The 26241-nt window shown below is 35.2% G+C and overlaps 2 protein-coding genes and 1 long non-coding RNA gene across 3 annotated transcripts; 2 read left to right on the top strand and 1 right to left on the bottom strand.

The window, feature by feature from the left end:
• Positions 1-4845: 4845 nt before the first annotated feature.
• Positions 4846-8882, bottom strand: LOC121786153 (WD repeat-containing protein 26 homolog). The gene is made up of 5 exons (XM_042184705.1): positions 8782-8882; positions 7302-8157; positions 6686-6787; positions 5360-5989; positions 4846-5101 (listed from the first exon to the last, which is right to left on the bottom strand). The coding sequence occupies exons 2-5, from the start codon at positions 8085-8087 to the stop codon at positions 4937-4939; spliced, it is 1683 nt and encodes a 560-aa protein (XP_042040639.1). The 5' UTR covers positions 8088-8157; positions 8782-8882; the 3' UTR covers positions 4846-4936.
• A 4282-nt stretch (positions 8883-13164) lies between these two features.
• On the top strand, positions 13165-15423 carry LOC121786046. Its single transcript, XR_006047104.1, has 3 exons — positions 13165-13431; positions 14213-14300; positions 15171-15423. It is a non-coding gene; the product is annotated as an uncharacterized LOC121786046 (long non-coding RNA).
• A 7962-nt stretch (positions 15424-23385) lies between these two features.
• Positions 23386-24885, top strand: LOC121786183 (fasciclin-like arabinogalactan protein 2). Its single transcript, XM_042184759.1, has one exon. It carries the CDS (start codon positions 23452-23454, stop codon positions 24679-24681), a length of 1230 nt encoding a protein of 409 aa, XP_042040693.1. The 5' UTR covers positions 23386-23451; the 3' UTR covers positions 24682-24885.
• Positions 24886-26241: the final 1356 nt, after the last annotated feature.

Raw genomic sequence — 26241 nt, 5'->3', positions numbered from 1 at the left:
TCACGAAGAAGTTGATCATAAGTCGCACTGAGGTGTTTGAAGAAGATCAAACATGGAGCTAGGAGGATAAGAGAGCTGAAAGCACGCCAGAAATTGTACCTGGTCAACAAGAAGATGCACGTGAAATCGAAGAACCAGAATCACCAGCATCATATCAAGGTCCAGTGGGAAGGCCAAGAAGAATGCACAATCTGAATGATATATATGAAGCTACTAAAGAAGTTGATGGAGCTGAAGATGAAAATGTTAATTTTATTTGTTTTTATATGGATGTTGATACTGTTGCTAATGCAGATGCTGCCCATGACAGAAAATGGAAGATTGCAATGGATGAAGAAATCAATGTGATTGAGAAAAACGATACTTGGTCGTTGACAACGTTTCCAGAAGGCTGAAAAGCAATTGGTGTGAAATGGGTGTTCAAAACAAAGAAAAATACCAATGGTGAAGTGTAAAGGTACAAGGCGAGGTTGGTGGCGAAAGGATAGAAGCATAAGGCTGGAATCGATTATAGGGAAGTATTTGCTCTTGTTGCTCGTCTTGAGACGATCAGATTGTTTATCTCGCTAGCCACCCAACACAATTGGAAGATCTATCAGCTTGATGTGAAGTCGGCCTTCCTAAATGGTTTTCTTGAAGAAGACATTTACGTGGAGCAACCTGAAGGTTATGTGAAACGAGGAGCTGAAGATAAAGCCTACAGATTGAAGAAAGCTTTATACGGGCTCAAGCAAGCAACCACGCGCATGGAATTCCAGAATCGATGAGTATTTTCTGAAGAATGGCTTTGTAAAGTGCCCTTTTGAACAAGCTCTATGAAAAAAGATGATACATGTAACATGTTATTTGTTTGCCTATATGTTGATAATCTAATTTTTACGTGAAATTGTGAAGCAATATTTCATAAATTCAAGAAGAGCATGATCAAGGAGTTCGAGATGACGGACATTGGCTTGATGACACATGTTCGAGATGACGCACATTGGCTTGAAGACGGGATATTTATTTCTCAACGCTCATTTGCAAAACAAATCTTGGAGAAGTCAGTAGAGTCTTGCAATCCTATTAATACTCCCATGGAGATTGGTCAAGAATTAAGGAAGCATGATGATGAAGCATAGGTGGATCCAACTTACTTCAAAAGTCTGGTTAGAAGTCTATGATATCTAACGTGCATTATGTGTTGATAACAAGTCCGCCATAGCACTTGCAAAGAATCCGGTGATCCATGAAAAAAGTAAGCATATTGGTACACGTTACCATTTTATTTGGGAGCACGTGAACCAACATGATGTGGAGTTGGTGTACTGCAAGTCACAAGATCAAATTGCAGATATATTTACGAAGCCACTAAAGTATGATGTTTTTAGAAGATTGAAAATTATACTTGGCATGAAGACCTTGAAAAATTGAGCTTAAGGAAGAATGTTAAGTTTATTAAACTCAATTACTTCAAGATTAAGAAAAATGATGAAGTTGTTGCATCACCACTTGATGAAAATTTTGAGATTTCTCATGGCTAAAAAGATGCCTACAAGTTCTCTAAGCCATATGGTGGTGGATTTTGTAGATCAATACTTAATTGTTCATGGTCAAAAAATGAAGCCACACTTCCATTTATGTAATAGGCGGTGGAGTATATGGGTAGTATGTGTATATTAGCTAGGTACTTTATCATATTTGAATATCTACTTATCTTCCAAATTTCATCCTTATTGAATGTTCATATATTTTGTGTGTCAAATACTCCAACACTCCACCCTCTTCGAAACCGACGTCAAAATCACCAATCTCAGAGACGGCTTCACCCCCGTCGGCTCTGATTCCATGGCCACGTTCCTCAAATCCATCTATGAAATGCCCTACAACATCTCCGTTATCCAAATCTGCAACTTCCTCACCTCGCCCTCGTCTCCACCCCAGCCAATTCAATATAATAGTATGATTCAATGATGAAACATTTTGTATGTATCTACGTATACTCATCTAATGCTGTAATTTGCACACATCGATGAAAATAAATAAATCGTTTTTTAATACTCTTAACTTACAAGACTACGAAAATATACATATGCATCTCGTTTGCTATTTTATTTTATGTTTCATTTATGCTTTTGGAAGCTTGTAGTGCTAGCTAATTAATTATTTCATTTAATGCTTTTTAAAAAATAACAAAAAGCACACAAAATTAACAACAAACATAAAATGAAGAACAGATTAAACTTTTGGCCCCATCCAATCATAGAATCTTGATGCTGCATGTCAGCCTAAATATATCTGTGATGTGATGAAAATATTGAAAATTAATTTCATTTATAATCGCTATACATTCTAGAATGTATAAAGGAAAATTGTAATGCAAAACGAGATTTTGTGTAATGTATATTATAAATAGTTGTGATTCAAATACTAATGTAAACGAAATAAGACACTGCTGTAACAATATTGATTGAGCAAATAGGGTCATCTTAAAATGCGTTTAGTATCCGATCCACGATTAATATGAGTGGATGAGATTAAAGCACATGAGTTTCAATAAATAGTATACATAAAATATTAATATAAGAGTAAAATAGTTACTTTGTTATAACATAATAATTTTCAGTTATTTTTATATCAACACAATGACCTGAGAATTTCAACACAAGCACCCGAAAATATTAACAAGTTTTATTGATATTGTACATGCATTATATTAAAAACTTTTGATGCAATTATTGATATAAAATCTGCTCTCAACATATACGAAAATTAAAATCAAAATTATAAAATTTTATCATCCGATCATCGTCGGACATATGCAATTAATATCATTAGAATTATTATGAAATTACCATTAATTTGGTATATTTTTTATGAAAAATAATTTAAATCGAGAGAGTTACGTAAATTTAAAGTTTAATATGATTTTGAAGAGAGAGAAAATGGTTAGGCTTAATCACAATATATAAGAACTGACATTAATACACCTATTAAGTTTATTTAATAAATTTTTAAATTTAAAATATAATTCACTTGTCATTATTTCAACTACTAGGTCTACTCTAATAGCTAAAATTTAACTTTAATTTGGAATTACTAATTAATTAGCAATTGATGAACAAATAATATCATATCTATCGTTAATTAGTCAAAATCGACTACTAATGATAAAATTGAACTTACCTTATGATAAACAATCATTGGCGCTTTTAGTTGCAGTATTTGAGTTGTTTTCATTTCTTGTTTTTGATAAAGTTAGTGTTCTGATAAAGTTTCAAAAGTGCTTTATTTTAAAATAGTTGTTCTTGCTAGTAACTTGCATTTTTATTATGATATTGAGCCTAAATTTTCATTCATATGTGGTTTGATTGAGTACATGTCTTTGTTTTAGAACTTGCTCAAGATTTTCTCAAATCTACATAATGAATGTGTATTTAAGTCATCTCTCTTTTAGCCAATTATATTTCTTACTTTGATACATTTACTGATTTACTTATAAAAATCCATAGTTAATCCTTTTGAACCTTAAAATCTACTTTTATTGATGAACCAATATTTCAAAGAAAACATTAATTTATAACAAAATTTATCACAATTTAAATCCAAATAATACTAAAATTAAAGTATAACATATTTTTTTAATTGATAAAAATAATAACTTTATTTTTTATTGGATAACCCGAACCCAACTCAAAATCAACGGGTTCTTATTGGGTCGATCCAATAAGGACTCAAACTTAATAAGACTCGACCCTAATCCATTAGTTTCATGTCGAGTTATTGTGTTATATCGAAAATTGTTAGGTCTAAGAAAAATTATATTTCATTCGTGGCTATGTAGTAGAGGCATTTTTTACTGTGTTTAAGAAATTTGTTTTTAAGTAAGTTAAGTGGAAATAAAACCAAATACTAAAATTATAAAAACGAGCTATATTATTTTTTTGCTAAAAAATACTCCTTCCGTCCTATAATAAGAGTTACACTTTGTCATTCGGTCCGTCCAACAATAATATATAGTCACCTTATTTTCTCGTTTTTTATTTTATCATTTCTTCTAGAATACGTAAACTTATTGAATTTAACTTTCCATGTCTTTGACAGTCAAATAAAATACCAATACGCTGAAAACAAATTTGTTAGTATGATATGGAGTAGTAAGTTTTAATCAAAATTGAATTTTGTTTTATGTTTTTTTCATTTTCTAAATTTTGCCTAACAACTTTGTTGTTAATTAGCCACATTGTTTTTCATTGATGACAAAAGTACTACTACTATTAAATTATAAACTAATTTTAATTCGATGAGGTCCACAAGTAATTTAAATTATTTTAGGTCATCCTTTATTAAAATGACTTAAAAATAAATTAACAATGACCTAAAAATGCATTTCGTATGATTTTGTTCTACATTTTTATATTAAGGTCTAGTTTTGCATAGATCAAAACCCATATATGTATTCAGGTCAACACATGCAGGTAGAGATATATGTATATATAGAAAGAGTTAGATATGGATATAAATGTATATATGTTTGATTGTTTGATGGTGCAGGGTATAAAAGAAAGCATAGAAAGCATGAATGAGAGAGAGTGAAGAAGAAGAAGAAGATGAAGAAAGTGGGAAAAACTGTGGAAAATTGTAGTCCTACTGCAATGTATTTTTCACGGCTAACTATGAATGTTATCCCTTCTTGGATTCAAATAATTTGTGCGGAGAAGTTCTAAGTATTTAATTGTTGCCATTAATTTCTAATTTTGACAATTCTCTATCACACAATTTGATTGATCTTCCATAACTCTCAATATAATGGAACTAGTCTAGAATAGCATTTAAGAGCAGAAACCAGAAGAATTGTTGTTAGAGTGAATGGTAGTTTGCATTCAAGAATTGTGTTACAGAGAGTGAAACAAGTAGCATTTACACAGAAGCAAATGTTTAAACCTTTTCAAGTGTACTAGCTGTTTACTTGTTTCAATCCCCATATACGAATCGTACGATCGTTGCTCGCTGATGCAAGCATATGAGGATTGGCTGGATTCCAGCTAACACAGTTCACAGCTCCAGTGTGACCACTCAAACTACAAATCACCTCCACAGAGTGTCTGTGCCATATGTAAACCTGCAAACAGAAATCTCAACACATCATTCATCACATTGTTACTAGTGTTCCTCACGTCGCAAAACATCACATGTTCATTTCATATGTTTAATGACCAAAAAAATACAGTACGAGCCTCTCTCGAAAATCTCTTTGCAAATGTGATTATTGTACTCAAAAGGGTGTTTCTTATCATGTAAATACATTTATTTTCTGGGGTATGCAAAGAGACGAACGATATAAAACAGTAAATAAATAAGAGCAGAAGATAAAGATCACCTGGGAGTTCTCGCTTCCGCTGGCAACAAAAGCTTGCTTTCGTCCACCTAAACAAGACCGTACAACAAGACTGGAACATTTGTTACCTATGTATTCTCCTATATTGTGTAAGCATCCGTCTATATTCCATAGATGAAGATCTCCATCCCATAGGCTAAGGAGCAGCAGCTTTCCATCTTCGGACGGCGCAAATGAAGTTATTTTTTTATTCTCTTCCATTAATCTTTGAGAACCTGTTTCCCATCCAAACAAAAAAACTCCATCATCTTTACAATGTATAATTAACTCCTTCCCATCAGTGGTGATTCCCAAGTTTTCCATACGATAAGTTGTCTTCCCTTGCCAAGAACCTACTTCTTTTCCTTCGAGATCCCACATGCGGATGCTTTTATCAGTAACACCAGTGAATATATGTTTCCCATCTGCAGCCCATTCACATGAGAGCAAACTAAGATTTTGTTTTCCATAGACACAGAGGCATTCACCAGAATCGATATCCCACCGCCTAACTGTTTTATCTTCTCCACATGTAAGAATTTGATCATCTTCAGGGCTCCATGAAACATAGGATACAGGTTGTCCATGGCCAGTTAATCTATGCCTCATGATTACATGACCGTCAACATTAACCTAAAAAAGAAAGAAAGAAAGAAAACCATCGGTGCACAAAAATGTATAATGCATGCACAACATACATATTATTAAGGCATGGAATATATAGTATGCATTTGAGATGATGCACCAAAAAGTGATTGGGTAGTACGGTAGGTAAACATTTGAGCAGTTGATCGTAAGAATTGGACCGATGTAGTTCCACAAACAGCAAAAACAGAGTTTTCAAGAAATAGCTTGACTTGGTTTGACAAATATATAACAGGAGGATGGCAGATTTAGATGAGTATGACTTGAATAAGAAACATGCGCGATATATTAGAATACCATAGAGTGCATTCTTGCAAACGAATGGAAGGAGTACAACAAGTATCCATATATGGTAGAATTTCATCAGCAGGAGAGTGCATACATTTCCACTAAAAGTAATTGACACTGATTTACATCTTGTATCACTTTTTTTTATATGTACTGTACGTTGTAAATAAATGATATGTTTGGTCAAATCGTATCTTTTAACTTTATCAATGTCAGAGATGAACTTTCAACTAAAAGATATTAAACCGTAAAAATATTAGAAGGTGGAGGATTCTTTTGTAACTAACCTGGTATAAAATGACAGTAAAAAGTCAAGTGCAAGCCACATCTAACATAAAGACTTCAAACAGCAACTTCAGAAACAAAAACGAATTCAGACAGAAGGAGAAGCAGTACCACCCATATGATCACATGGGAATCACGGGACGATGAGGCCAAGTATCTTCCGTTGTGAGAAAATTTCAGAAACAAAACTTCAGCGCTGTGTTCTTCTAATATCTGGGGTTGAAAGGAGAGAGAGGATATCAAATACAAGTCATGATAAGAGAAACACTTTGAAAATTCCACAATTGATAGTTTCAAGCGAGAAGTATTGATCCACCACTAGAACTTAATTCTCGAATGTAAGATCCTTTAACATCAGAGCCAGTAGAAAGAGGCCTAGAGTTTGAGTTATTTTCTTAAGCCCATTGTTTTCTTACTTGGATAAAAAAAAAACTTGACTGAGGAGCCATTGCAGAACAATACAAAGATGCATAAACATTAATTGTGCTAAAATACCACCTCATTTTAAAATCATAAACTTCAACACATCCCTCAGATAATGGGGCGTAACTCTGCTAGCACATGAACTTTTGTATTTCATTATTTTCCGGATATATTGGTGGTAGTGAGATTTGAGACTGATAGAACAGAAGCTTAAGCCATTGGAGCTAGTTAAAGTTTTAATCCTTAACAACTCCAACAAGTACTTGTTTACTTCCACAAGTATATGTGCAGATTAGAATATTACCTGCACAGTTTGACAAGGAACCTGGTCCAGTCCACACTGATGGTCCACGAGCAATGACATTTCCCCAACTGAGTTGTGGAGCCTGCAACCATCCCTTTGAAAGTCAAGAGCTTGTTCAACAAGACGCACCAATCTGTATTCCGGGATTACCACTGTTGGAGGAAGTAACTGTTGCAGTTCCCCCAAAAACTTTTTACGAGAAGAGAGTCCTGACTCTTGACTGTGACTATTATCAAGCGAAATATGGGGTTGACAAACCATCAAATAAGACAGTTCTTTAGCTCTGTCAAGATTCACATTAAGTGGTATAATCTGGGTCCTAAGAGTATTCAATGCATCCACTTCCTTTTCTCCATACAAAAGTTCAAAAAATTTCCGCTCTAGTATCATAAAACATGCCGTTTTAATAATACTTTCATCTATTAGGTCAATTTGATGTAATGTTGTGACACTTTCATTCCATTGGCCATCAAGAATTTGCTGTATAAACGTAGCTACCAGATTGGAGTGTAAAGGTATTCCTGACTCTTCCTCCAAATGTTTCCCAATCTCTGAATAGCCAAGAGAATACAATGCCTCTGTAATGACACGAACAAATTCAACTTTACTAATCACCCCATTCGAGGCAACAACCTCGTCATCTCCAGATGCTAACTGCAGAGCCATTGAACCACTTGATGAGCAACTACCTTGTTCTCCAACAGATATGCCGTCCGAAAGCCATCCTATTTTTCCAGAGGACAATTTCGCACGTTTTGGGAGCGGCTCGTCCTCTACACCTCCCATGATAACACGGAAGCACAAGGAAATAGTTGAGACCTTTCTAGTCAGTTTTTGATAAACCTCAGATAGTATTCTGTAAAATGCACCGAAAGGATACTACTAAGTTTATGAGCAGAATTTAGTCGTAACGATAACTAAATAAGGAAAAAGAACACTCACATCAAACTTCCAACATAAAAACCTCTCTTAGCGCACAAAAAAAACGTAAACCAGAAACACAGTTCGACTGCAAGTAGCAATTTAACTCATTTCACAGAAACTCAACAGGTTTACAGCTGTAAATCGATTCTTGACCCTCAAAGCAATCACATTGTTGGCCTCAAAGCAATATGCAAAATAGTTTTCAAGATTAAAAACATATGCATCACAAAACCATCAATATCTCTCAACTTCTTGCTTCAACCAGCTGACGAACAAAGCAGCATTGGTTCCAAAACAATTAATATTGAACCAAGATTAACCACATACAAAAAAAGAATCAGAACTACCAACTTCCCCTAATCAAACAGCAAATGCAAATCCAACTCCTCAAAGTAATCAACTCTTTATATCTTATCACAAGCTACATCAAGATTGGGATCAATTTCACGTACAGTTGATTCAAGAAACAGAATATCGCAATGAGTGATTGCACGCATGCTCGATTTGCAAATAGGAAGTGATTAAAAGAAATTAACAGCCAGAATTTACGACTCACAAGAAAGCAGCATTGAAGAAAAAAGGAAATCGGTGGAGAATTTCAGTGACTGGGAAGTGGGCCGGTTTGTAATGTGAATGTGAATTGTTTTTGGTGGGGAAAATCTCTGCTTCATTTGTGTTTTATACTTCCTTTTTCCCCTGCATATAAATAGCTTTCAAGCTATGAAAGAGTAGAGACTCAATTTTGCTAGTCTAATAATAAACAAATTGGTTTCTAATACTACTAATAATTTACAAGATTACAAAAATATAATAATTATCAAATAAATCATGAAAAATAGATAGATTTTGGTTTGTCTCATCTTTTTCAAAATTGAAATGATAAATCACTAGATTTCATAATTTAGCAATATTTTTTTGATGAAATCCACGATGATGTGGCAATAAGATTTTATAACATGGAAAAAACAACAATGGCATACTATGACATTGTGTTGTTTATCCTTCCATTTTTCATCTAATAATTAAAATCTAGGCTCTAATCAATAGCGGAGCCAAGATTCTAAACTTGGGGGTCCAAATTACTGCTAAATTTTGTCAGAGTGTTTTATGTGTTAACGACGTGGAAACGGCTCCGACATATGTGGTAGTATATGCGAGAAATGGATAATGAGATAAATAACTAGAGAATGAGTAATAAAATTTAGAAATATAGTAACAACATCGAAATAAAAAAATTAAAAGATAGATTTTTTTCAAATTCCATTTACTAGATCTTAATTAATAAGTCAAATGGGCGAGGGGCCAAGGGCCCTTGCCCCATCGTGGATCCGCAACTGGCTCTAATTATGTATTAAGATATAGTTATACATTGAGGTAACTGATTAAATACAAATTCTATATATTATACAAACTCCAGTTCAAACTATGGCCTGGACTGTTAGATTTTAAAATTTAATGTTAACAGATAACAAATAACGTCAACAGAAAATGTCAACACAATGTCATTCGTGGACAAGAGAAGGGAGAAGGGGAAGAAGAAAGAAAGATAAAAAAAATTAAATATTTTAATGAAAAAGTGAGAGTAAATAGACTAAATTTCTCTCTATGGCCTTAATGGTAAATGAAAAAAATGTTCTTGTGATATTATAGAGATATTCAAAATATGTATGTTAAATATAAATTCAATATTAATGAAAGAAAATTGTAGAAGATATTTTTTCACAAATACAAACAACGCAAATTCAATTATACTATAATGTATTCCCAAATCTATTCAAACACACTAACGGGATTATATTTAATGTGGAGTATTAATAGTAGAGTGAGTATGTTATATTGCTAACTTTTTGAATTGCTAATTTTGTTAACTCTAAATTAGGATTTTGGATGAAAATGTCAATATAGTGTTTTGAAAATATCAACACAATGCTTTGATAATGTCAACACATTGCTTATGTCAATACATTGCCTTAAGAATGACATTCTACATGTATTATATTGACATATTTTATATATTATGTTGACATTTATTGTTGTACGAAAAAATTGAAAATTTTCAAAAATATTTTTCAAAATTTGACATCGGAACATATGCAAGTGAGATCTCGTTAGAATCGTTATGAAATTATCTTTAATTTGATATATGTTGTGTGAAAAAATAATTTAAATCGAGAAAGTTATATGCGTTTTAAAGTTATGTGATATTTTTCAAAACTTAGTTACAACTAATTTGTTGTAAATTGACCTTAATACCCTTATTGATGTTTTTTGTTGATCGTATTGACATTTCGGGGTTGATGATCTATACCCTTGATTTGAATATCCAAGGACTATTATTTAATTATAGTTAGCAATTAAGTATTGAGTTAGCAATAAAACATCCCCTATGTCAACACAGTATATTGAAATGTCAAGAAAATTATGTGTTGATATTTTAATATCATCATGTTGACATTTTTAATGCACTGCGTTGATGAGTTAGCAGAGTTAGCAACTTAAAAAGTTAGTAGTTGATCACATTTTGTTGTGATCAATAAGCAATTCTCTTTTAAACTATCACTCAGCATGAAAAACGTAATTATGTATCTGGATTCATAGTTTTCCGCCTAGCACACATGGGCGACCATGGTGGAGGTATTGAGATCAGCACCGACTAAGCTCCCATTGGAACTTGGCCCATGCTGTCTCCGTGACTCCATCCCACTTATGATTAAAAGTCATAACTAATCTTATTTCTCATCAGTTATGTTTCCTAAATATTTGATTCGCAACAATATATTTTAGTCATACTCTAGTTGAGCAGTAGTCCAGAGCCTTTGTCCTAGCGGCAAGGAGCCTTTGTCCTCCTCTCCCACGATTACCCCCTCCCCACCCTAAAAAATATCCTATCTCTCAACGTCTTCACCCACTACTTTGGCGCCAAAAAGCTCCACCACCACCTCCACCCTCTTCCAAGGCTCTGCCACCGTCAAAATCACGAATCTCAGAGGCGGCAAGGTCGGCTTCGCCCCGGTCGACTCTGATTCCATGGCTACATTCGTCAAATCCATCTATGAATTGCCCTACAACATCTCCGTCATCCAAATCAGCAACTACCTCACCCGCCCGAGGCTGAAGCCCTCGTCTTCCCCCCCCCCCCCTCCCCCTCCAATACAACCTAATTAATACTTATGAAACAATGATGAAACATTTTGTATAAATCGTGTATTTATCTCTACACCGTGATGAAAATAAATAATAAATTGGTTTCTAATACTCATAATTTACAAGACTACGAAAATATGAATATGCATCTCATTTGCTAGTTTGTATGTTTCATTTATTCCAAATGTAGTACTACTAATTAATTGTTTCATTGCTTTCAAAAAATAACAAAAAAGCACATAAAATTAACAACAAACCTAAAATGAAGAACAAATTAAAATTTTGGTCCCATTCAATCATTGAATCTTGATATTGCTGCATTATCAGCCTAAATATCTGTGATGTGATGAAAATATTGAAAATTAATTTCATTTATAATCGCTATTACATTCTCGCATGATCACCTTTATAAAGGAAAAACTGTAATGCAAAAAATGAGATATTGTGTAATGTATATTATAAATAGTTGTGATGCAAATACTAATGTAAACGAAATAAGACACTGCTATACCAATATTGATTAAGGAAATAATATCATATCTACCGAAAATTAGGCAAAATCGACAACTAATGATAAAATCGACATTGGCGCTTTCAGTTGGTATTTATTTGAGTTGTTTTTATTTGTTTTTGTTTTGAGCCTGAGTTTGTTTTAGTTTTATCAAGTCGCCCGATTTAGTTTGATCTTTGCTTTTGTGCTTAATTTTAATTAAAAAAAGTTAGTGATCTTTGCTTTATTATAAAATATTTGTTCTTGTGGCTAGTAACTTGTATTTTTATTATGATATGCTCAATGGTGTATTGTCCGTTTACCTCGTCATTTAATTATATTGTTGAGATTGAGCATAGGGTTTCATTTATGTGTGGTCTAACTGAGTACATGTCTTTGTTTTTAGAACTTAGCTCATGATTTTCTCAAATCTACATAATGAATGTGTATTTAGGTCACATCTCTTTTAGCCAATTAATCCTTTAGAACCTTAAAATCTACTTTTACTGATGAACCAATATTTCAAAGAAAATCACTAATTTATGGTGATAAGTTATGAAAAAATATACTCCCTTCGTCCCCCAAAAAATAGAAGTTATTTCCTTTTTGCTCCATCCTCGAAAAATGAAAACTTTCTATTTTAGGAAACTTCTTTCTCTCTAATGAGGTGGGATCCATTTTCCACTGACACACTTTTCTTTTTATCTATGTCTTACTTTACCAATTTTGCATTAAAACTAGGGTTGGGAAAATATACCGAAATACCGCACTTACCGTACCGAAAAAATACCAAAAATACCGAATTTTTGGTATACCGTACTTTTCGGTACGGTATCATACCGTACCGACAGTTTTAGGTACGGTAAAGGTATGCATTTTGTATATACCGCGGTATACCGTGTTATACCGCATCATACCGCAATTGCGGTATATACCGGAAATCACGGTATACCGCATATTGCGGTATACCGAAATCACGGTACGGTATACCGGAAAAAGTGGTATGGTAACAATATCTAAATTTTGGTATACCGACTTTTCGGTATACCGCAATTGCGTTGTAATATCCCAACCTTAGAAGAATTAGGAATTAGAGATTAGAATTTATAGTTTAGTTAGTGGTTTTATTTGCATATGTTTTTGTTAGAAATAGAAGAGATAAATATAGGATTTTTTTTTGGAAATTTAGGAAAAAGAATGAAATAAAGAAAAAGAAGAAAGAAAAAGAATATGAAGTTGATGAGTAAGTTAGTAGGAAAAAAACGTGTCATGTGGAGAATTAGGAAAAAAATAAGGAAAGGAAAATAGGAAAAATAATACCCATCCTCTTCTTTCTTCTCTCTCTCTTTTTTTCGTTCTCCATCTGCCCATGCCAACTTCATCTCTGTGTAAATTTTCAATAGCCCTCTACTCCCTCCGATCAGCTACCGCGAATCCTCCGGCCGCTCCACCGTGAAACATGTAATACACTCCATCAGTCCAAGCTCTCAATTCCCCATTCTTCCCCTCAATTTTGGAGCTTAGGTTGCAAACCCACTTCCACTAATCTTTGGAAAATTGTTGAATTTAGAGGTTAGCTTCCTCCATAACCTCTTCAATCATGTTTCTAAGTATAGTAGTGATGTTAATTTGATGTGAATTTTGTTGTTTGATGCTTTGGTGTAATTTGGCTATTGAACTATGCAATTGGAAGTAGGATATAATATTTAAGCATGAAAGTGATAGGAAAAATCTGATTTTTGGGATTTCATTTGTTGGAAATGAATCATAATTGGACTAAAACCATGTAATTTTGTTGTTGAACATGAAATGTTTGGAGAAATTACCCAATGACACACAAATAGGAAATAGCTTGTATGTGGGCTGTTCTGATGCTACTGTACTGGTCAGTTTCGGCCACTTTAACATGATATAATTTATGTTCTAAAAATTTTAATGCATACTATAAGGTCTTGGTAAGATGTCTGCAAAATTTCAGATCGTTTCGTCAACGTTTGCTATTTTTAAAAATTCATGCTAAACCGTCGCCAGAATCTGTCACAAACTGGCAGGCTGTAGTCAAACGTTCATAACTCCCTAGTTCCTTGGAATTTTGAGGAAAACCTTTTTTGTAATTAAAATAGACATCTAGAGGTTTATTTTGGTGTAGGGCTCGACCCCTAGTTATCTCCGAGCTAAGTCAGTTTATTATATGAAGTTGATGTAATGCAGTCAATATTTTTCTAAAGCTTTAAAAGTTGAGAATAAAGGTTTTTATGCTAAAAGGGAGATAGATAGATGTGATATTTTGGCTTACATATTTGTGCTTTAAGTGTTTATTTATGAAGTGTATATGTGGCTATTTTAAACCTAGGTGAACACGGTGCAAGCACAAGCAATAAGGGAAAGGAGCACCTCCCTGGTTGACTAAGCCAGTAATAGCGTTTTTTTGACGTGTACAGGTAGTGTACGCGTGTTCTAGAATTTAATTCCTTTAACTTCGATAAATGTTACTATTTGGTTGTGTGATTCGTATGCTTATGCCATAGAACTTAAAAATGATTGTGTGGATTTTGTATACTTCCAAGTGATGTAAATAGCTATATGTGTTGAATAATGTGAAAGTTGATGTGAAATAGTTGCGTTGTGCCCCATTGCTTGAGTGAACCACAGGGTATAGTTGGCATGCCATAGGACAGCAGTACTGCACACATGTTGATCACTCGTCTTCTGGACAACCGAAGCGATGATCTATATGATATATCGATTGTTGAAATGTACCCTATATGGGTAATATATGACAGTTGTCTTGCATAGGCCATTTGGAAGATTACAGTGTCCGATACGGACTTACATGATAGACGCCCTCATAGGGCTACAGATAGTGTCCGTGTACCCGTGTCCATCACTAAGCATAACTTGGGGGCTGAATGTGACTTTCTATTTTTGAAATAATATGGTTGTGCTTTGAATTCTTTAAATAGTTATGTTTCTTATAGTATAATTATGTTGACGAAGGAAAGTGACTGCTGACAGGATCCTTTGTTTATATCATGTTGTTGTACAGGATGAATGTGTTGATTATTTGCAAGTGATATATGTGATCTTAACTGATTCAAACTTTTAGTAAGGATAATATTTGGTAATATTGTTTTAAATTTGTATATTGATGCCGATGTAAATTGAATATGTGTTGTACGACATTCCAGGTAATAAAGTGTTTACTTGTGGTAGTGATATAGATTGAAGTTTTAGAGGTTTTATTCTGGAATGCGATTACACTACGAGCTTTTCGAAGCTCACCCCCCCCCCCTTTCTTCTCCATCTTGCAGAGTATAGAAGCGAGTGAGCTCGCTAGTTGGCAGCAGCACGTGTCAAGTCACTACCCTCCCTTTTTGCTGGTAAAGTTGGAGTTCTCACGTGGCATGCTTAGGCTAACTTTTGGTTGTTTGTAGTTAGTTGGAAATGTAAGGTTATAACCTTCTTTTTGCTAGTGAAGTTGTATAAATATCTATCGAAACAGGTTAATGTTGTTTTGTTATGTACAGTAGTAAACAGTTGTGTTATCAGGTTTAGTTTCTTTTATGATAGTGTTGTATGTTGAGTGGTTGCAGAAAAGAGAGAAAAAAAAAACAGGTTTTGTTTATCTATCGTACCGAAAGGTAACGTCACTTATTCGGTTAAAACTAACCGAGTAAGGGGTGTTACATGCGGTATACCGACAAAAGCGGTACGGTAAAGGTATGGTTTTTGGTCATACCGCACGGTACGGTACGGTATGCGGTATGTCCATTTCGGCGCGGTATACCGTACCGTTCCAACCCTAATTAAAACTTGTGCCGTTTCAAAAGTTTCTATTTTTGAGGGACGGAGAGAGTATATTGACACCAATATTCCGCTAACTTTTTTTCCCCTACTTTTCTTAATATTTCTTAAAACTCATGCTGCCTAGAAATGAGACTCCTAGTGGCGACAGATGGAGTAGTTTTCTAGATCATTTTTAATAATTTGTATTTTAGTTAGTAAGCAAGTTGAAAAATCGTGTGGATTTGGTCATTATCGAGTCAATCTATTATCGCCCAACCCAATAAGGTCAAACCACATCCCAACCCAAAATCGTCAGTTCTTATCGGATCCCAACCGATTATCTTCGTGCGTGTTCGTGATGATTATCGTGTCATGTTAAAAATTGTTAGCCTCGCCACTAATATTAATAAGTTACTCTTCGATTTAGCTTGACACGACAAGATATCGATCAGAATATGATACTATTGCATCATTAAAACTTGATATTACACTATCAATTGTAGTGTAATATCAAATGCTTGACCCAAACCTTATAAGGCTTGACCCAAATGCATTAATTTCGTGCAGATTCGTGTCAGATCATCGTGTCGTATCAAAAATTGTCAGCACTAAGAAAAGTTATATTTCATTCGTCGCTCTATAATAGAGGCATTTTCTTAAGCACATGAGTTTAAGAAATTTGTTTTTAAGTAAGTTAACTGGAATTTTTTTTTAAAAAAAACTAAAATATGAAAAAACGAGCTATATTTCTTTTTGCTAAAAAATATTCATAAATAAAGAAATAACTTAAAAAATATAACTCAGCTATACAGAAATGGAGATTATTTGTCTCTATCAAAGTCGATTCATAAAATATAATGAAGAGTAAAGGCTTATTGTACTATTCAATATTTTAGATAGTGCGATTGTTTGTTAAGGGCATATATTCTTAAATCTTAAGTACGTCACATTGAAAGAACTAAATAATTGGATTTGGGTGCATGCCGTCGATTTGACCATGCTATCAAATTAAACTTGTAACACCCCGACTTTTACTACCTTTTTATTTTGTGTTCTTGAAAGGACCGTCGTTTGTGCACTTGAAAATTTTTTCGACCTTGATTCTATTATCGAGAGAAGTATTTCACTTTTTGGGCCAAACAATTATTCTTTCCTAGCTCAATTTGAAACCCAATTGTTACGAGCCCAAAATGATACCTACATGAAAGAATAGACCACGTATCAAATACACTTTCGACAACAAATCAAGACGAAAAGTTGGATAAGAACCGCATCACATCAAGACGAAAAGTTGGATAAGAACCACGTCGCATCAGGCACGTTTTCCAACGACGGCCGCATTAATTACTAGTCGCATCAAAACGAAAAGATGTGAATTTTTGTCTTTTATGAAAAAAAAATTCTATAAATACAACCTCCCTCCACTTCAAATCCTTTACTTCACTACCAAAGAATTGAGAAATCCGAGAGAGAGAAGAGAGAAGGGATGGAGGAACGAATTTCCGACCACCTACCTGTCGGGAACGGCGTCGGCGGCTGGGGGAGATCCTCGGCGATGGTGGCTGAGGCGGATCCGGGACGACGGCGGACCCGCAGCGGTGGCGGCGCTGCGTTTTGATCGAGGGAAGTGCAGCCTTACCTTCGACCAAGAGGAGAAAGAGAGGAGCACGGAGTGAAGGCTTTAAACGAACGAGGTAGGGCTTTCTAACTAAGTTTTTCGTAGGCTTTCTGTTAAAGTTACAGTTTTTACGAAAAGTATTTTACGTGGGCTTTCGAACTAAAGTGCTTTCAAGAGCTTTAGTTTTAATATTTTGATTCGAGCATCATTTTATGTGACGAAATTCCTTTTAACTGAGATTGCGAGTATTATTAATTTTTATTCGATGTTGATGTGATTATGTGCTTAAAGTGAAATAATTAAGGTGAAAGTGATGTTATGTGATATATGTGTTGATATATCGAGTGATTTGTGATTTGCTCGACTTGTTGATGTGATATGAGATGATGCTCGATCTTGACGGAACAAAAAAATGATTTATGTTTCAAAAACGTTTTGAGGAAAATAAAGTTGAAAAGATTATGTCAAGCCATATTTTGTTTTGGAACTATGCCTATCTGACTGCAACGATGAATGGAATGGATTGATGGGAGACCGTGGGAGGTAACCACTTCCCCGGCACTTGAATGTTAAGATATGATGAATGATGAAAGGAACGATGAATGATGAATGGACTGATGAATGGACTGATGAATGAACAAGAGATAGTGAAATCGGGTTTGTCAGATACGGCATATGTTCCAGGAAAATAGATCGAAAGATCGCTTTTGAAAAAGGAAAAGAAAAATGTTTAGTGTTCTCGGACTTTTCCTAAAATCCCGAGTTCACTCAAAGAGTGGCTTGACAAAATCTGTTTTTATAAAATATATTTTGGCACGTGTCCACTGAGTACACCAAGTACTCAGCCCTGCATATATTTTCTCTATGTGCAGGTTGAGCGGTGACGAGCGCGGTGGGTGTTGAGCATGAAAGTGAAGAAGATTGTAAATAAAACTTTCTGAATATATTATGTCTTCATACATAATAGTATTCTACTCTCGAATGCTTCCGCCAAGTGTTGTTGAGATAATTTTATCTCAAGTTGTTGATTGTTGAAAAGACACTCTGATTTTTATTCGAGCTTTTCCCATTTGTTTGGAGCTAAAGTCGAGTTTGCACTCTGTGTATCATACACTCTGATATATATATTTCTTTTAAGCTAATTGAGCCTTTCTTATGAACTGTTATCCTTAAATGCTATTCTTAATGTTTGTCCCTTGGTCACGATCGCCTCGTTTGTAACACCCCTGGGGTGGGCGGGCGTGACAGAATGATATCAGAGCAATTTTTCTTTCCGCTCTGGACCCGAGAGTCTTTTTCATTCTTAGTCTAGATTCGATTCGCTAGACTAAAATAAGGTTAAATTTGGAAGGCTCAACATCCCTCTTCGCCACGCTCAACCAAGAAAGAGGTAATATATATTTTTTTTTATGTGAAATTTTTGAGAAAAGTGTGAGTTTGAAGAAAATATTTATTTTGAAAGTAGATGTGAAATGTGAAAGGGTTGTGATTTGGGAAGGTAAATGTTGTGTATTATATTTGTTATTTGAAGTATGAATGACTTTAAATGTGATATTTGCTGATATGATGATGAAGTATGTTGTGAACATAGAGTGCTTATGTTGTAGGCTAGATTGAATACGCGCGAACCGTAGTTTTAAGTTGAGATAATTTATCGCTTTTCCGAGCGATGAAAACGAATGAGAATCTGAAAGTTTGGGGTGAACCCCTAATTTGTCAAGTCACGGCGAGGCAAGGAGATCGAGAGTGCGAATGGAGGCTGATGGACCATGAACATTTTCTTGGAATTGCGTGAAACTTTGAAGCAAGCTAAGTGCGAACCATTCGAAGTACGTAAGCAAATTTCGGGACGAAATTTTTGTTAAGATGGGTAGATTGTAACACCCCGACTTTTTCTACCTTTTTATTTTGTGTTCTTGAAAGGATCGTCGTTTGTGCACTTGAAAATTTTTTCGACCTTGTTTCTTTTATCGAGAGAAGTATTTCACTTTTGGGGCCAAACAATTATTCTTTCCTAGCCCAATTTGAAACCCAATTGTTACGAGCCCAAAATGATACCTACACGAAAGAATAGACCACGTATCAAATACACTTTCGACAACAAATCAAGACGAAAAGTTGGATAAGAACTGCGTCACATCAAGACGAAAAGTTAGATAAGAACCACGTCGCATCAGGCACGTTTTCCAACGACGGCAGCATTAATTACTCGTCGCATCAAAACGAAAAGACGTGAATTTTTGTCTTTTATGAATTTTTTTTTTCTATAAATACAACCTCCCTCCACTTCAAATCCTTTACTTCACTACCAAAGAATTGAGAAATCCGAGAGAGAGAAGAGAGAGGGGATGGAGGAACGAATTTCCGACCACCTACCTGTCGGGAACGGCGTCGGCGGCTGGGGGAGATCCTCGGCGATGGTGGCTGAGGCGGATCCGGGACGACGGCGGACCCGCAGCGGTGGCGGCGCTGCGTTTTGATCGAGGGAAGTGCAGCCTTACCTTCGACCAAGAGGAGAAAGAGAGGAGCACGGAGTGAAGGCTTTAAACGAACGAGGTAGGGCTTTCTAACTAAGTTTTTCGTAGGCTTTCTGTTAAAGTTACAGTTTTTACGAAAAGTATTTTACGTGGGCTTTCGAACTAAAGTGCTTTCAAGAGCTTTAGTTTTAATATTTTGATTCGAGCATCATTTTATGTGACGAAATTCCTTTTAACTGAGATTGCGAGTATTATTAATTTTTATTCGATGTTGATGTGATTATGTGCTTAAAGTGAAATAATTAAGGTGAAAGTGATGTTATGTGATATATGTGTTGATTTATCGAGTGATTTGTGATTTGCTCGACTTGTTGATGTGATATGAGATGATGCTCGATCTTGACGGAACAAAAAAATGATTTATGTTTCAAAAACGTTTTGAGGAAAATAAAGTTGAAAAGATTATGTCAAGCCATATTTTGTTTTGGAACTATGCCTATCTGACTGCAACGATGAATGGAATGGATTGATGGGAGACCGTGGGAGGTAACCACTTCCCCGGCACTTGAATGTTAATATATGATGAATGATGAAAGGAACGATGAATGATGAATGGACTGATCGCCTCGTTTTGTAACACCCCTGGGTGGGCGGGCGTGACAAAACTTAATTCCAAAAATAAAATTAAAAAAATGTGTATACCTTATTTTCTTGTTTTATTTTATCATTTCATCTAGAATATGTAAGCTTATTGAATTCAACTCTCTGTGTCTTTGACAGTCAAATTAATTACCAGTACTCTGACAATAAATTTGTAATGACATAAGTTTTAATAAAAATTGAATTTTGTTTTATACTTTTTTCATTTTACAAATTTTGCCTACCATTAAATTATAAACCTAATTTTAATTCGATCAGGTAGAATTTCCCCAACGCGGAAATCGATCACCCTTGCTAAACCTTATAATATGTACTATATCAAGTCATGTAATTAATGATTATAATATAAATTCAAAAACACGTGTTTGTTTATCTTATAATTATACTTCCTCCGTCCTCATTAATTATCTACTTTAACCATTTTCGCTCATCCCTCTCATTAATTATCTAATTTTACTTTTTACCATAAATAGTAAATATACCTCACATTCTATTCATATTTTATATAAAACTAATTATATAAAAGTGAGACCATTATTCCACTAACTTTTACAACCCACTTTTCTTTACATTTCTTAAAACCCGTGCTAAAACCAAAGTGGACAATTATTGAGGAACGGAGGGAGTATCTTTTTACTCAGCCCAATTTATATTTTAAAAACATGCAAACTGATCGGTGCACATATTTTTACAATTTTACTATCTTCGTCTTTTAAAAGTACAAACTTTTAAAACGATATGAGTATTAATACGTAATTGGCAAAGTAGATAGAAAAAAGTGATTGAAGCTAGGGGTGAGCATTCGGGCTTCTGTTCGGTTTTTGTCCAAACCAAACTAGACCTGAAAAACCGAATTTAGTATAAAATCCAAAACTAATCGAAATAAAAAAAAATGAAACCAAAAACGGAACTAAACCGAAATACAACTCAAGGGAGGTTGTTATGTAACTGCCGCGAGTATATAAGAGAGAAGCAGCAGCAGCAACGACAAATGGTGAGAAGAGAGGAAGAAAAGAGAGTTTCAACCGCGAGAGTTAGCTCAGAGAGAAGTGAAACTGAGAGTTGAATGTTCTTCATCTTGATTCTTGTTGAGAGAGTTGTTCTTTGTAAATCACCATCTTCACATCACCTTCAAATAATACTTGAGAGATCACGTTTTCACCCGTGGTGGATGTAGGATTTATCCGAACCACGTTAAAACCTTCTGTTCTTCACATTTGTGTTGTGTTTTTCTTTGAGTTCTTTCATTCACATTTTGAGCATGGAGATTAAAGAATATAGTACATATTTTAAAAGTTGAGCGGGATGAGATTGTGAATAAAATATGAAAAAAATAAAGTAAGAGAGATAAATATATCATATATAACAGAAAAGGAAGTGATCCAACACTAATAAAACATCCTAATAAGTAATATGATCCAACCCTATCGGATCATCGAGAGAGTATATCAAAACTGATAGAAGTTACATATTCTATTATTATTATTATTATTATTATTATTATCCTCAAACATGCCCTGTTCAATTTTGGGCACAAAAAAGGCCGACAATTTATTATACACATAAAAGTATAATCCATAATGGAATACCACTAAAAATGTGTAGACAATCTGACCATGATTGAGCCCCCCCCTCTCTCTCCAATAGTTGTAGAATTAAATTTAATAAATAAAGTGTAATCAACACTATACATCGTTGACAACTAAGATGGATGATTTTAACCAATAAACCACCACATTGAGCTGTATCCAAATTGTGTGATTGATCACACTACACTGTCTTCTTCATAATCATATTCGATTATCCAACAAAAATGTACTAAAATAATGCTAAATGTGCAAGCTTGTGTTTCCGCCGACACTTTTCTTTAACTAAACTACAAAAAAGGTCATTGTTTCCTAACAATAACCACTATTTAATGTAAATAATTAACCATATTATCTTAATCTTTGGTTGGATCATAATAGTTCTGGTGGAAATATTGAGTGATTATTCTAATCCATTTTACCTATACGTAGGAACATCAATTTGCCGGTAGTTGAAAATACTACTCCCTCCGTCCCTGAAAACTTGTCACATTTCATTTTCTTCACTCGTTTTAGAAAAATGATAGTATACATCTAATAAGGTGAAGAGAGGGTAAAGTACAAGAGAGAATAACGTAGATGGGAGTTTTTTCTTAGTTATTCTCTCTCTTACTTTACCATCTATCCACTTTAACACTATTTATTATTTTTTTTTTCTAAAATGAGTGCAGAAAATTAAATGTGGTAAATTTTCAAGGACGAATGGAGTATATAATGGTTGACATAATGGTTGAACACCTCATCCCTTATATATGAGATTAAGGGTTCGATTCCTTTCCATGTGAATGGAGCAATCCATTTGGTTAGTCTCTTGTCGATAAACCATTTGGTCAGTTTAACATTCAGTGCGCTGATTGTTGGGATGAGAGATTAGTCATCTAGTTGTCCTAAGGAAGAATACTTTAGGAAACGAAAAATAACTATAACAATTAATATCTCATATCCTCCTATAAATAACTATAAGTTGTCCAAAAGAAGAATACTTTGCGAAACAAAAAGTAACTATAACAGTATCTAATATCATCAACTAAATTGGCCAGCTTATACGTAATGAAACTAAAAAATGACGGACCCAACAGGTGATCCAATTCACAACCAGAATAAGAAAAAGTTAACCCCTTTTAAACTTCACCTTGAAGAATTTGAGTAATCTATTGACAAATGAAATTAAAATAATTAAATCTATATCTCACATTGCTATTAGTAACACATTTCTTCGCTCCGAGCATCCAAAAAGACCAAATCTAAAACATTTAATCATAATAAAAATGCATTATAACCACTTTTCTACCTAGAAATATTAGTAGTACACAATTTGGAACCACCATATAATGATATCATATCAATTGGTTCGATTTTCTTCCCTTCTTGCACGATGACACTCCAACAAACATGCTATAGTCAATATCTAAATTTCATACACCAACATTTGAAAAACAATTTAAATTACAAGCAATGTAAATGCATGGTGTGTGTGTGTATACAATTCTTCAAAAGTTGTCCCTTCCAAAAAAAAAGGAAAAACTATACTACCATGAAGCCGATCAAAACATTCCTCCTCCTCCTCCTCGCCGTCGCGGCCGCCCTAGCAGCCACCACGAGCGAGGCCCACAACATCACCCGCATCCTCGGGTCCCACCCCTCCCTCTCCACCTTCAACCACTACCTCTCCGTCACCCGCCTCGCCGACGAGATCAACCGCCGCGTCACGATCACCGTGTGCGCCGTCGACAACGCCGCCATGTCGTCCCTCCTCTCCCATCAATACCCCCTCCCCACCCTCAAAAACATCCTCTCCCTCCACGTCTTCGCCGACTACTTCGGCTCCAAAAAACTCCACCAAATCACCAAGGGCTCCACCACCACCTCCACCCTCTTCCAAGCCTCCGGCGAGGCCGCCGGCACCTCCGGCTACGTCAACATCACCGATTTCAAAGGCGGAAAGGTCGGATTTACCCCCGTTGACTCCGATTTTGACCCTCCCATGGCCACATTCCTCAAATCCATCCACGAATCGCCCTACAACATCTCCGTCATCCAGATCAGCAACGTCCTCACCTCGCCGGAGGCCGAGGCTCCCGTCTCCGCCCCCACCGATCTCAACCTCCTCTCTCTCCTCGCCAAGCAAGGCTGCAAGTCCTTCTCCGATCTCGTCGCCGGCGCCGGCGCCGGCGTCGCTGACGTCTTCACGGAGTCCGTAGAGGCCGGCCTCACCGTGTTCTGCCCCTCCGACGCCGCGATCAAGTCGTTCTCGGCGGCGTACAAAAACCTAACCGCCGCCGGAAAAAACTCGCTGCTGCTGTACCACGGCGTGCCGGAGTACAATTCGCTGGGGATGCTGCGGGTGAGCAACGGACTGATGCGGACGCTGGCGACGGAGGGGGAAAAGAGGTTCGATTTCACGGTGGCGAACGACGGCGACGAGGTGAGGCTGAAGACAGGGGTGGTGACGGCGACGATTAAGGGAACGGTGATTGACGAGGATCCGCTCGCGATTTTCAAAATTGATAAGGTTTTGCTGCCGACGGAGCTGTTTAAGGCGGATCCGGCTGCGAAGGCGGAGGCGCCGGGGCCGGCTGGGGAGGATGACGCACCGGCGGATGAGGATTCGAATGGCGGCGGTTTGACGGTTGCGCGCGGTGGCGGGATTGTGGCGCTGAGTGTTGCTTTTGTTTTTGGTGTTTTATTTGTTTGAAAATTTTAATTTAATTTTTATTTTTTGAGAAAAATAGATCTGTTTCGAACAAAAGTGTTTATTTTTTGCTACTGTAAAAAAATTGTATTTTTATTGGCTTCTTGGGTTTGTGTTTCTTTATATTGGATTTATCTTTCTTATAAGCGATCTTATTTTTAAAAAGACATAGACTAAAGTCCTAATTTTGTGCTTAACATATTGTTTTTTTTTTTTTCAAAACATTATCTTTTGAATTATTCGGTCTCTCATATTTGAAATCGGATCACATTTGGTCCATTTTGGACGGTTCCGTCAAATTTTTGACGGTTTTAATTACCGGATCACAAATCCGTCACTAATCCGTCACTAACTGGGAGAAACTGATCCGTCACTAACTGGGAGAAACTGATCCGTCACTAATTATCATTTTAGTCATTTACGTGTAAGTTACATAAATTAGGAGGAAATTGAGGCATGAAAGTACTATTATTAGAATAATGATAATATATTAACTAACTAAAATATAGAATATTAAGTGGTACCAAAAAGTAGTACTTCTACATTTTATTGTTGAAAATCGACGGACACATATTTACATTTTTCTATATGTAGCCTAATAAAATTTGGCTCTTTTTCTATAAGTACACAATTGCATACACTTTCATTTAATTATAAAGTCTAATAAAGTAAATACCTATATTTATATACTTTACAAATACTAATTTTATGCATGCGTACATAGTGACGGATTAGTGACGAATTTGTGATGGATTAGTGACTGATTAGTGACGGATCAGTTTTTCCCAGTTAGTGACGGATTAGTGACGGATTTGTGACCCGGTAATTAAAACCGTCAAAAATTTGACGGAACCGTCCAAAATGGACCAAATGTGATCCGATTTCAAATGTGAGGGACTGAATAATTCAAAAGATAATGTTTTAGACCAAAATAATAAAAAACGCAATATGTTAAGGATCAAATTGTGACTTTAGTCAAAGATATACTGTAGTTATAATTTATTTTTGAAAAAGCATAAATTTGCTCAATTATGCATGCTTGTCTTCATGAAAGAATACAGATTACTTGAGAGCGATGCAAAAGAAATTGCATGTGAATGTTCCTCAATTATTCATGAATTATGATCAAAGAAAAAATTGGTTCGTATGAAATTTAAAAAAAAAATACTAGTAATTGTCTGTAATTGAATAATTTATTTATATAAAATATAGTAAATGTTAAAATGCATTTTGAGAGAGAGAGAGAGATGTTGGTTAATTCATGTATTATTATGTAAATACAGCTAAGATTGGCTCCACATTATCAATTTTTATAAACAATTCTACAGCCAGCCCATCATTAAACAGCTAATTAAGCATTTAGGAACTCAATTTTTTTAATTAAACTAGACCGAGGATCCTTAAAGCATTATTGTTTGTACATTCGCAACCAATAAACTTATAAAAATATTATGGAAAGTCACATCACAAAGAGTTACTACTAAATTTTCCAATTTGCACATTTTATACTGTACTTTTTCAAAAAATAGACTAAACTGCCTCTGAAACCAAACCGTAAAGGAT

Source organism: Salvia splendens, chromosome 22, assembly GCF_004379255.2.
Source record: "Salvia splendens isolate huo1 chromosome 22, SspV2, whole genome shotgun sequence".
Classification (NCBI taxonomy): domain Eukaryota; kingdom Viridiplantae; phylum Streptophyta; class Magnoliopsida; order Lamiales; family Lamiaceae; genus Salvia; species Salvia splendens.
Note: the sequence above shows the minus strand (reverse complement) of the source record. Positions and strands in the feature narration are given on the sequence as shown.